General features: G+C 41.8%; 1 protein-coding gene across 1 annotated transcript in view; it reads left to right on the forward strand.

The window, feature by feature from the left end:
• The window catches only part of ASB13 (ankyrin repeat and SOCS box containing 13), a 45,010-nt gene extending 31,457 nt beyond the window's left edge, over positions 1–13,553 (forward strand). The window contains exons 5-7 of the mRNA XM_004379719.2: positions 6,175–6,366; positions 7,014–9,676; positions 12,795–13,553. Coding sequence (XP_004379776.1) covers positions 6,175–6,366; positions 7,014–7,141 — 320 coding nt within the window. The 3' untranslated portion in view covers positions 7,142–9,676; positions 12,795–13,553. The remainder of the gene's footprint in view (positions 1–6,174; positions 6,367–7,013; positions 9,677–12,794) is intronic.
• Positions 13,554–13,650: the final 97 nt, after the last annotated feature.

Raw genomic sequence — 13,650 nt, forward strand, 5'->3', positions numbered from 1 at the left:
ATAGTCTTAGGGATTCCTCCAGTCTCTGTCAGACCGGAAAGTCTGTTTTTTTTTAATGAATTTGAATTTTGTTCCACATTTTTCTCCTGCTGTGTCTGGGACTCTCTTTTGTGATCCCTGTCAGAGCAGTTGGTGTTGGTAGCTGGGCACCATCTAGTTCTTCTGGGCTCAGGCTGGTGGAGGTTGTGGTTCATGTAATCCATTAGTTCTCTGGACTAATGTTTTCCTTGTGTCTTTGGTTTTCTTCATTCTCCTTTGCTCCAAATGTGATGGGACCAATAGATGTATTTTAGATGGCCACTTGCAAGCTTTTAAGACCCCAGATGCTACTCACTAAAGTAGGATGTAGAACACTTTATGAACTATGTTATGCCAGTTGTCCCCTGAGACGATGGTCCCCAGCCCTCAACCCCAGTAACTCAGTCCCTCAAGGTGTTTGGATGTGTCTAGGAAGCTTCTATAGCTTTGCCTTAATTAAGCTGTGCTGACTTCCTCTATATTGTGTGTTGTCTTTCCCTTCATGAATTTTACTATTCTACTTTCCACAGTGTTAGCTTCATCCCAAGCCTGGCTTCCCTAATACAGTAAGTCCCCAGATTGGGAACGTCTGATTTACAGACAACTCGTACTTGCCCTTTAATGTTTTGTAAATTTGCCCACACTTTAGAACGATTGAACTCCTACTCACGATAAATCCTTCATCACAATCACCTTCATTTGCTGCATGTGCAGCTTTTAAATCATTGAAAAGGCTTGGAGGCTTTCCTTCAGGACTTTGGTTTGAATTCCTGCTGAGATTTTGCATTTCTAACAAGTCTCCAGGCATTGCTAATAATGCTGCTGGTTAGGGACCAGTTCTGAGAACCACTAGTAGAGCAGTGGGTTTCAAAATTTATTATTCATAAGAATCACCTGGGGATCTTTGTTAAACGGTAAATTCTGATTCAGCATGTCTGGAGTGGAAATGCAGATTCTCAGCAGGGGTTCGAACCGGACCGAACAGGTTCGAAGCCTTGCTTTTCTTGCACTAAAGTCCAACTTACCTACAAATTCGACTTAAAGACACACCTAGGAATGGATCTCATTTGTAACTCCGGGAATGCCTGTAATGGCATAATGGCTACAGCAGATTGAATCTTAAAATCCAAATCATTTTCTAGAAGGAGAGCAAAGCTTCTGATAACTTTTTCAGAGGAGTGAAAAATTTCCTTTCCCAGATGTCTCTGGCATACCTCCCCTTATGTCTCATTGGCCAAATTGGGTCCCATTTCCAAACCTAAACCAATCCTTTTGGCTGGAACATTGCCAGGTTCTAATTAACTTGCACCTGGATTATTTGAACTAATTACTATGGTAGGGGAGAGGCATTGGACCAGTCAGGGCCCACACTTGGAGCTGGAGGTCAGTCAGTCTTACTCACCCTTACCCCAATACCCTGCTCCAAATTGCAAGGCAGCAGTACAGTGAGGGCAGTTGGAAGAGAAGTGGGAAGGCAACCATAATGTTCTATATAGCCTTTATCAGGATACCCAGTAGATTTCGAAGGGAATTTCCATACACCTGGGGAATTAAATAATGAATGGGTAGAATTCTCTTGAGGAAGTCTGATTGATGTGATTGTTAGTGTTATTACTTGATGCTTGTTGATACTGTCACATTGTTAGCGCTTCAAAATAACTTAATCCCTTGATTGCTATGCTAATCTTATCAGATGGTCTCATTTAACATCCCTTGTCAGATTAAGTGGATTCTTTTTTTTAAAAACTATTTTTTAATTATGGAAAATTTCAAATATACGGAAAAGTAGAGAAAAGATGAAAACATATCCCTATGTACTCACAAATAGTTTCTTTTAGGGGTGGGTATTGCATACCCCTGGAAAATCGAAGAAAAGCTATGACCATATCCCTAGGAAAACATGCATGCAGGCTATTTTGCATGTCATTTCAAGGGGCAGGAGCCCTGCTTGAGAAGCGAGCTGTGGCACAGCCACATCATACCTCACAGTGGTGGAGACAGAGACTATGGTTCTTATTGCAGGTAGTGGCTCCAAGTTGCTGAACTGTAAATTAACTTTGCAAGGAGGAGGGCTGGCCAAGGTGAAAGTCCAGTTATTATGTGATTTAGTTTATAATCTAATCACTAACAGTAAATATTTAACTCTGCTAGAAGCATTCAGAGGTAGCTAATTGAGGATTGCTATGCTCTCACTTTTTCAGCATAGTCCTTGTCACATTTTTTTAATTATTGTTTCAACAAGCATATATTGAGCTATTTGTGCTTCCTTATGTTCCAGATGTACCAGGTTTTTGGGGTGGAAGGTGCATGTGACAGCCCCTTATCTGGTTTCACCTGCATCTGCTTTAATCCTGTTTTGCTTTGAAACCAGGTTTTTGGTAATGAGTACATTTTGACCCCCTTTCTCTGAAGCATAAAGTTGAAAATTTTTTATGCCCAGGTGGCACTAGTTGTATTGCTGGCTTCTCTCTCTCTCTCTCTCTCTCTCTCTTTCTTTCTCTCTTTCACACACACACACACATCATACTCCTCAGTTCAAAGCACATTATCATCATTGATCCACATAAAGCCACTTTCTTTCCTCCCTCCCTTTCTTCTTTGTTCTATCCTTCTTTCCACCACCTTGCCCTGCAACCATTCTATTGTGTTAATTTAAATCCTTTTATCTCTGTGTTTTTGTAAGATTTGTAAGATGCATGTTGTCATTTGAGACATGTACTTTTAATTGACATGAATGGTATCGTGTTGTATATCTTACTCTATTATTTTGTCACTCAGCACTGTATTTTCAAGGTCCATCTGTGTTGCTATGTGTACATCTGGTCTGTTGTTTCTAACTGCTGCAGAGGATTCCAGATTCCCTTCTTATTCATCATTCCTTCCTTTACACCTGATCAAATGATGCCAAGAGCCTATTTTGAAAAGATCCCACTTCGTACCTTGGGAAGGCCACCTCTTTGAAAGAGTCACCTTGCCTAAGGCCTCATATATTGAGTAATTATAGCAAACAAGACTGAATTCTGACTCATGGTGTCCCCTTGTGTGTCAGGGTAGAACTTGTGCTCTACAGGGTTTTCAGTGATTGATTTTGTGGATCACCTGGCCTTTCTTCCAAGGCACCTCTGGGTGGACTCGAACTGCCAACCTTTCTGTTAGCAGCTGAGCACTTCAACGGTTTGTACCACCCAGGGACTCCAGCAGGACTGAAGGGAGATGTAAATTTTAGACCTATTTTCAGCCATAGTTTTCTCTATGACCTTGTGAGAGTAGCTTTACTTTCCCTGTGTCTCTTTCTCCATTGTTAAAATAGAGACAATCTCTTTCCTTCCCAATTGGCAAGAATATTGCAAGAGTTAATGACATGTGAGACAAGACTTCAGATTCTGTGAACTTTCCAATTTATTTTTCATTTTGTGTTTGCATTTAGCATTCAAATTTATATCTGCATTGTGATTGCAACACTACAAAAATTATTTATTCATATAGGCAGATATTGGAAGAAAACCCTTTATGCGATAGAGTGGTTGGGTTATGGGGAGATTTTTATTTAATTTATTGCTTTAAAATATTATTTTGGTAAAACATTCTTGCCAAGTTAAATAATCAGGTAACTTAGCTGCTTTCATAACTGAAGGATTCTTTGTCCTGACTTGAATTCTGAGTTTTGGCTGTGGGAAGTAGAAGTACTTTTCTTCAGTTGTATTATCATAGTAGAGTATTTACTGTATTCTTAGGATCACATACAGTGAACACTATTATGAACCTAATTCTTATATTCTATTCCCAAACCCACTGCCATCAAGTTGATTCTAACTCATAACAACCTCATAGGATTTCCAAGGCTATAAATCTCCACGGAAGCAGACTGTCACATCTTTCTGCCGTGGAGCTGCTGGTAGTTTCAAACCACTGACCTTTCGCTTAGCAGTTGATTGCTTTAACCACTGTGCCACCAGAGCTCCTTTATATTCTATTAGGGGATTAAAGTATTATTTTAATTCACAAATCAGAAAGCAGCATTTTTCAAATATTTTTTGAGCAGCAGGACTAATAGCCTTATACTCCCTCATTTCCTCCCCTCTTGAAATGTCAAGAATTTCATTTTATTTGGGTCTGCAGTCAACACCCATGGAAGCAGCAGTCAAGAAATCAAATGACATATTGTATTGGCAAATCTACTGCAAAAGGCCTCTTTAAAGTGTTAAAAAGCAAAGATGTCACTTTGAGGACTAAGGTGCAGACACCATGATATTTCAGTTACCTCTTATGCATGCAAACGGTGGATGATGAATAAGGAAGACCGAAGAAGAATTGATGCCTTTGAATTACGGCATTGGTGAAGAATATTGAATATACTATGGACTGTTGGAAGAATGAACAAATCTGTCTCAGAAGACGTACAGCCAGAATGCTCCTTAGAAGCAAGGATGGTGAGACTTCATCTCACATATTTTGGACATGTTACCAGGAGGAACCAGTCCCTGGAGAAGGACATCATGCTTGGTAAAGTGGAGGGGCAGTGAAAAAGAGGAAGACTCTCAAGAAGATGGATTGACACAGTGGCTGCAACAATGGGCTCAGGCATAACAACAATTGTGAGGATAATGCAGGACCAGGCAGTGTTTTGTTCTGTTGTACACAGGGTCGCTATGAGTCGAAAGCGACCCGACGGCACCTAACAACAACTGACTCTCTAAATTTATTACTGTATGGGGGCATGCTGCGAATCTGATCTTTTTGACTTCACTTTTGATAATATTTTATGACTGTGGTTTGAATCTTATTAATTTGGAAGATTACTTTAGCAATAATGGAATATTTGCTTGACTTCTTTATATAGTTTTCTCTTATCCCCCTTGTGGTATAATCTCCTTATCCACTCAGGAGTGGGCTTTGAAGTGTTGGTATTTTCTTCAAAAGAAATTCTGAGGCTCCAGGAGATCCCATTGAATAGAATTGGTGATGGCTGTGACCCAAAAATGATGTTTCAGCATTATTTTTTTAATCAGAATTTCTATTTTCTTGTCTGCCTTGAGCACTATGCTCTTTTAAGAACTACAGTAAAACTTGTGAAAGCCAGAACCTGTGTATGGTGTAAACCTGTCAGAGAAGGAAAACACAAATATTTTCCACTAAAACGAGCAATGGAAAAGTGGTAAGACTGTACCCTGTCAAAGGTGGAAAACTAGTGAGTTCCAGAAAAACAAGGCAGTTCCATTGAGTTCCAGCTCTCACAGGTTTCACTGTGTCTATATGGGATCAAATTGACAGCAGCAACTCGAAAGATTAGATAGGAACCTTGGGGGCAGTGAGTTTATGTTAATGGAGGAGGAACAACTCAGAAAAGGAGGGTGAGAATGGTTGCACAACTCAAAGAATGTAATCAATGTCACTGAATTATATATGTAGAAATGGTTTAATTGGTGTATGTTTTGCCATGTTATATTCTCAGCAACAACAAAATAAATACAGTTTAGAAAGCAAACAAAAACAGAATCTTTATTTTCTTATTCATTTAAAAGATACTTTACTTAGCTATTAATTGTTGGCATCTTTCTGAATGTCAACTATTGTCCTGAGAAAGATTTGGTGGGCACACAGAGTTCATAGTTGAGATACTCTTCTCTGAACTCCATGACTTTTGGGGAAACATTACCTATTCCCTTTGTTCTCCCCTTTTCTAAAAGAATGTTTCCTTTTAAAGAGTACTCGTTCTTTCATTCAACACATCTTTTTAGAGCCTCTGCGCAGGGCCTTCACCAGGAAAGAAGTAGGCTGTGTCTTCCAGGACAGGCAGGTGAGCTTGGGTAGTTCAGCCTGAGCGTTCAGAGATCTGAGGACCTACGGGCAGACGGCGGAGGGTGTCAGAACTGACTTTTAAGTCATAAGGAAGTTTTTTGTTTTGTTTTTCTTCTTTTTGGTTCTACTTTCAGTTCTATTTCTTTATTACTGCTACGCACCTTCAGCCTGCTTCCTATAAGAAAAAAGTAACTCCTGCTTTCAGGTTTTGAAAAAGCTGCAGTAGAGTCTGTTCTGATTGTGTATCGTGGATGGGGATTGCTTTTGTAAACTGTGCTGAGAGCAAAAGTATGTCAGCTTTTCTGTTGGCTTAAAGTTCTCCCCTTGGTGGTATTTGTTCCCCCTCTGGACCTCCAGGGGCCAATGTGAACGCAGCAAAACTTCACGAGACAGCCCTCCATCACGCGGCCAAGGTGAAGAACGTGGACCTCATTGAGATGCTCATTGAATTTGGAGGCAACATCTACGCCAGAGACAACCGAGGGAAGAAGCCTTCCGATTACACATGGAGCAGCAGCGCCCCAGCCAAGTGCTTTGAGTACTATGAAAGTGAGGCCAGGCTTTTCTTTGAAAGTATTTCTACCCATTAGGCTACCAGGGACCTCCGGGCCATCTTTTATCTTTTGCCCCTGGTTTGCTGTCCCTCCTTGAGCCCCAGCTGAGGGCTCTGCCTTTAATCCTAAGGTCCTGACCCATCACCTCTAAGATGTGTTTTGAGTACTGTGTCTGCTGTAGCTGTTTTGTGCTGATGCATCTGCTCTTACAAGGTTCCCTTATAGTTGCAGCATTCACTAACGAGAGTGGAGCCTGTAGCTGGGAGCCGCAGGAAGCTAGCACCTGCCCAGGCACTAAACCTTTCACCAGTGCCTAATCTGTTGGCAAGTTTTATGAACAAGCCTACTTGCCACAGATTAGTTCTTTGTTGACAAATCTGTGTGCCAAATTATAACACTATGGCTCCAAAAAAAATAAATCCCAGTGGACCTCAACCAAATTCTACTTCCTGATCCTCCTTCTTCAGAGCCCTGATTGTCCTTTCTAATAACCTTCTAGATAAGGCATGGAGGGCACATCCCATCTCCAAGGAAAAGGGAGGCTTTTCCACTTCTACCTTAGAATATATTGTGATAAGGATACTATGCCATTTCCTTAAACTGTCTTCACATACTTCCTTGTTCTTTTTCTTTTTCTTTCAGAGACACCTCTGACCCTGTCACAGCTTTGCAGAGTGAGCTTGAGGAAGGCCACTGGCGTCAGAGGACTAGAGAAAGTCGCCAAGTTAAATATCCCTTCCCGGCTCATTGATTACCTTTCCTACAACTGAGCTGCCAGAACAGGAGACCAGGAGCAGACTGGTGATTCACCCTGCACTAGCCACCCTGCTGTGCCCAGTGTCGGATGGAAGAGGATTCTGACTTGTTTGTCTGAAATAGTGTCATTGATAGAGAGAAAACAACGGTCCCTTGAATCCCTTTTGTCCTTCCTGTTTTGTCTTTTCTCCAGAATCCTGGAGGGTATTTCCAAGGCACTAAGAAGGTCCTGGAAACCCTGGTGGCATAGTGGTTAAGTGCCACGGCTGCTAACCAAAGGTCAGCAGTTTAAATCCACCAGACGCTCCTTGGAAACACTATAGGGTTAGTTCTGCCCTGTCCTATAGGGTCACTATTAGTTGGAATTGACTCAATGGCAACAGGTTAAGAAGGCCTGCCTCCACTTCCGTTGTGCTGTGACCTTGTGCTGGTTCTCCCCAGAACTTATGCTTTAACTCCAGCATGGTCTTTCGTTGTCTTAGGACAAGGACAGATTGCTCTAGAAGCACAGGGGAAGGCCTGGTGAGGCTGGGGATTCAGGGCACTGCTGTTGATTTTTATATGCCTGGGAGGAATCGGGCACCTGGCCTTTGTCTCCAAGTCAGCACAGGTGCGGCCATGCCTACTGGGCAGGGCTCGTTCATGCCCTCCGTGTTCACAGGGAGGGGCTGTGCTCCAAAGCTAGGATGAATGGGAGGTCGGGGTCCTGGCCTGCCCAGGGGCCCGGGATGACTGCTTTGCTGACATCTTTTTACCTGGACCCTTTTCTCTGGAGCAGCAATTGGCACTTCCCAAGGCCTGCCTGTGCTGAAGGAGGTCCATCACTCAGGGAGCTTCTTACCAGTCTTGGTGGGGGAAGACTCAGGCTTTTTTTCCCCCACAACTAGCACAGTGTTTCTTAGGAAGTTTTCCTTCAGTTTTAGGTCTCAGCTCTTGTAAAAAGTTATATAGGATAAAAAACTTTTAGAGTATATGTAGGATGCACACTAAGGTATTATGAACGAGTCTTTAAAACAAAAAATAATGTGAAGTCATGTTAGCTTCTCATAGGTAGTCATGAGGCTCTTTCGAATGTAAAGGACTGTTAGGGAACTCTGTAAGTATTATTTTTAACCCATTTCTACCATTGCCAAATGAATTCTTCTCCCACCCTAAATTTTGTTAATTCCTTGAAGCTCTAAAATTAGTAGAAGTCACCAGAATGAAGTGGGTTCCATCAACCATTTATTCATCCATTTTGCAGATATTTATGGAACATCTATTATGCTTCAGGCCCTGTGTTCAGGGCTTGAACTGTATAAGAATCAAGACTCATGATCCCAGGCAGGAAAACAAAATGTTTGTTTTGCAATTTATTCCTATGAAGATAACCCTGATTCTGTATCATAAACCACGAGCTGAAATAGTAGGTAGTATATTCAGACTGCATTTACCTGCGTAAGATTCTGCATCTTAATTTTTTTTAACTAGGAGTTAAATTAGAGGAAATTGCATAATTAGTTCAAGTATATTTAGTTTCTGGGGAAACTGGGAGGACACCACTTGTGAACACTAATGTGAGTCATGCCTGAAGCCAGCGTGCCCCCAAATGGGAACAAGATGATCAACAGATAGTCCCAGGATCTTCTTGGGCCTCCCACCCCCAGAGAGTGCATGGAATAGGATGAGATCAAGTTGGCCAAGCTGATGCCAACTGCACTGCGCCACCAGAGGAATCTCTCTGCAGGATTACATGGGGTCACAGGTCTGGTGGAAAGTCTCATGCTGGCTGCCATGGTATTTTCCATCTCCAGTGCTTTAGCCACTCCAAAGTGGTGCTTCATCTTATCCTGAGAATAAAACCCACTTCCATTTGAGTACAATCTTAAATACACGTTCTGGGTAAATCAATGTTTCTGGATACAATAATACAAATAAAACAGCTCTGGATTCTGTCCCTTCCATCTTTGTAACAGAAACTTGCCTCTAGCAATTAAATCTGATAACATCTCCACACAATATAGCACGTAGCACAGAATCAGGTCCCCGCCCTCTTATTGCTCAATAAAAGTTGTTGAGTAAAGTTCATCCTTGTGTTCATGTGACCCTGTTCTTGTTGGGAGCAGAAGCACTGGAATGGGCTCCATCCTGTGTGAGTGGAGAGGGGTGGTTGACATCTTTCCTGTGTTAGAAAGTCACACCTGTCAGGGAATCACACCTACCTGCCTCTTCTCCTGGTGCTGATTTCAGGGTGGCCCTGATGTGGACTTAGGGGGAAAGAGACCCTGCCCAAAGAGTCAGATGGCTAGATTTCAGGCCCCCTCTACTCTTAAGTCATAGGATGACTAAAGACAAGTTTGTCCACTCCTCTGGGCCTTTATTTTTCCAGATGCAAAACAGGGATAACAGGTCAGACTCTGATCATTAAAATGATTTGATGATCATCCATGGAACCAATCTCTTTGTTTTACAGGTGAGGAAATGCGGTCCCACTAGCTTCATAAGATTTTTGTGAGGCTGAAATTAGGTGATTAAAAGATGCTCTCAAATGTAAAAAGTGCTCTCCAAATGTAAGTTATACAGTTATGACTGTACTATGGTGTTATTGATGTTTGTAGATCTTATAGTTGTATAAGCTATTCTCATCTGCGTTTGGGATGACCTGTTGCCATCAAGTTGATTGCAACTCATAGCAACCCTATAGGGTTTCCAAGGAATGCCTGGTGAATTTGAACTGCTGACCTTTTGGTTAGCAGCCAAGCTCTTAACCATATTCAGAAGACTTCTCAGTTTACATTTTAAAAATTGAAGAAGACATTTGCAACTTATACAACATTATAGGTAATCAAAATATATAAAGGTCTCTTATAAATTAATAAGATAAAGCTTAACAACACACATAGAAAAAAACAGTTAATGAATATAAACAAAATTTATAAAAGAAGAAATCTCAAATATCCAATAATAATTGGAAAGGATGCTTAGTAGTGATCAGGAAAATGCAAATTAATGAATATTTAATTCAACGAAATGACACCATTATATACCATCATGTTGACAGATAATACAAAGTCTGAGGGTTTCATAATGTTGATGGTCATATGGGCAAATGGGAACTCATAGACTGCTAATGGGGGGTAAAAATTGATACATCTACTTTGGAGAGCTATTTGATTATATACAATTGAAGGAGCCCTAGTGGTGCAGTGGTTAAGTGCTTGGCTGCTAACCAAGAGGTCAGGGGTTCGAAACCACCAGATGCTGAGCAAGAGAAAGATGTGGCAGTTTGCTTCCATAAAGATTTACAGCCTTGGAACCCCATGGGGCAGTTCTAGTATGTCCTATAGGGTCGCTATAAGTTGGAATCGATTAGTTTTTTTGGTTAATACAACTGAAAGTGTGGATACGCCATGTTCCCAGTAATTCTACTTTTATAAATACCAAGCCCTAGAGAAACTCTCAGACAACACAAGGAAACATGCATGAGGATGTTTAATACAGCAATGTTTGTAATAACAAAAGATCCTATCAGTAGGTGATAAATTGTTCAATATATTCATATAATACCTATACTATATAAAAGTTGGAAACCCTGGTGGCGTAGTGGTTAAGAGCTACAGCTGCTAACCAAAAGGTCAGCAGTTCGAATCCACCAGGTGCTTCTTGGACAATTTATGGGGCAGTTCTACTCTGCCCTATAGGGTTGCTCTGAGTTGGAATTGACTTGCAATGGGTTTGATTTTTTTGGTTTTTTATATAGAAGTTAAGATGAATTAGAAGTTGTATGTTTTAACACAGATGGTAGGTGAAATAGATGGTAGATTTTGTTTTAACACAAAAATATAATGGTAGGTGTCTTTGGCTGGGTTCTCTAAAGAAGGAAAACCAGTGAAGTGTATATGTGTGTGTGTGTGTGTGTGTATGTACAGAGAGACAGAGATACATTTATATCAAGGAAATAGTTCACATGGTTGTAGAGGCTAGAAAGTCTGATGTCCCTGGGCCAGACATCAGGTTGGAGGCTTCTCCTGACTTATGTAGCTGCAGGTGCTGATGAACCCAAGATCAACAGGTCAGGTGGCAGGCTGCTGGCTCAAGGGATGTGGAGGCTGACAAGTCTGAGATCGACAGGTAGGAGGGCAGGCTGCTGGCTGAAGTCTGAAGAACTGGAGTTCAGATGATGATGAGCCAAATGCAGGATCCAGAGCGAAGCAAAAGCCAGCAAGCTTTTCCAGAAAGTTCGTATATATTGGATGCAGTCCAGACCTCCAAGAAAACTCCCTTTCCACTGATTGGTTGCTCATAGCAGATCTCATCATTGAATGATTACATTATGTCAGTTCTTATCATGGAGGTGATTACATCATTACATAACTGCCTAACTATATCATAACCACCAAACCACTGAAAATCATGGCCCAGGGAAGTTGACACACAACCTTAACCATCACAGTCCACCCCTTGTCAGCTTGGACCTGTACACATCTCCTTAAACCATACATAATCTCTAAATAAACAATTAAAAAGTCATATTTGGTGCCTAACATGATACAACTAACACATGTACAACTGAAAACGTACTAGCCCTGTATACGTATTTCTATATTTATATTTACAGCATATTTTATTAATGAAGAAAACAAAAATATTTGATGCGCATATGCAAGGAAGAAATACTTATAACAATTACAGTCTTCATTTTCACAACTAGTCATGTGGTCATAGCTGGTATTTAGAACTACCTTTTTTGACCACCCATTCTGTATTCCCTTTACCCTCAGCAAGCACCTCAGCTGGTTGTGGTTCTTTGCTTGGTGGGGTGACCCAAACTTTATTCCTGAAGGGTCTGGGCCATTAGTAGTCATGTCAGAGTTGAGATCCTGTAGTTTTCCATTGACTTTAATCACAGGGCATGGTAGTACTGAGAGACACCCTAAGGATCTCTTGCATTCCAGACATACCCTTCTTTACCTCCATTATGTAATATCAATCCAATTTCCTCTTGGTAATCATGATCAATCACACCAGCCAATATGCTAACTCCCTTCTTTGCCTGTTGATCCAATCATAAGGAGCCCATAGTGGCCAGGTGGCGGTTCACTGTAATTAGTGATGAGTCTCCAGGTGTGAGCATTCTTCCCTTTGGAACAAAGACCTCTAGACCTGCAGAGCACAGGGTAACGGGACAAGAAGCAAAAATTTTTCGAGTGGGTCACTTGGGGTAATAGTGAGTGGTGCCACTCCCATCCCTACCACTTGATACCTGGACCCATGAATCCTGGCTATGGGAGAAACAGCATTATATATTGGATGCTGGTTTAGAGCATATACAGCCTTCTGGAGAACATTGCCCCAACCTGGCAAGATAAAGCTACCTAGCTGGTCCCATAATGGTGTCTTTAGAAGACCATTCCATTGTTCTATCAATCCAGCTGCTTCAGGGTGATGTGGAATATGGTAAGACCAGTGAATTCCATGAGCATGGGCCCATTGCCACACTTCATTTGCTGTGAAGTGAGTTCCTTGATCCAAGGCGATGCTGTTTGGGGGAACATGACAGTAGATAAGGTATTCTGTAAGTCCATGGTTGGTAGTTTTGGCAGAAGTATTGCATGCAGGGAAGGCAAATCAGTATCCAAATTAAGTGACTATTCCAGTAAGAATAAAGTACTGTCCTTTCCATGACAGATGTGGTCCAATGTAATCAACCTGCCACCAGGTTGCTCAAGGAATGCTGCCGTATCCAGAACTGTGTTGGTCTCTGCTGCCGGCAGATCAGGCACTCAGCAGTGGCTGTAGCCAAGTCGGCCTTGGTGAGTGGAAGTCCACGTTGCTGAGCCCATGCATAACCTCCGTCCCTGCCACCATAGCCACTTTGGTCATGAGCCCATTAGGCAATGATGGGAGTGGCTGGGGAAAGAGGATTACTGGTTTCCACAAAATGCATCATCCTATCCACTTGATTGTTAAAATTCTCTTCTGCCAGGGTTACCCTTTGGGAAGCATGCACATGAGACACAAGTATCTTCAGTTCTTGGCCCAGTCAGAGAGGTCCATCCACATACCTCTTACCTATACCTCTTTGTCACCAGTCTTCCAATCATGTTCCTTCCAAGTCCCTGACCATCCAGTCAAACCATCGAATCAGTTTACAAATCAGTATACAGCCCAATAATCGTACATCTGGCCATTTTTCCTTCTAAGCAAAGTGAACAACCAAGTGCACTGCTCAAAGATCTGTCCATTGGGAGAATTTCCCTTCACCACTGTCCTTCATGGAGGTCCCAGAAAGGGGCTGTAGAGCTGCTGCTGACTGCTTTCAAGTGGTGCCTGCATATTGTGCAGAACCACCTGTAAACCAGACATGAATTTTCTCTTCCACAGTCATCTGATCGTAAGGAACGCCCCATGATGCCATAGGTGCAGACTGGGAGAGTGCAGGTAATATGACAGTAGAGACCATGGGCATTTGGGCCACTTCCTCATGCAACTTACTTGTGCCTTCAGGACCTTCTCAGGCCCAATCTTTTTTTTTTTTTTTTTT

This window comes from Trichechus manatus, unplaced genomic scaffold, assembly GCF_000243295.1.
Source record: "Trichechus manatus latirostris isolate Lorelei unplaced genomic scaffold, TriManLat1.0 scaffold00067, whole genome shotgun sequence".
In the NCBI taxonomy this organism is placed as follows: domain Eukaryota; kingdom Metazoa; phylum Chordata; class Mammalia; order Sirenia; family Trichechidae; genus Trichechus; species Trichechus manatus.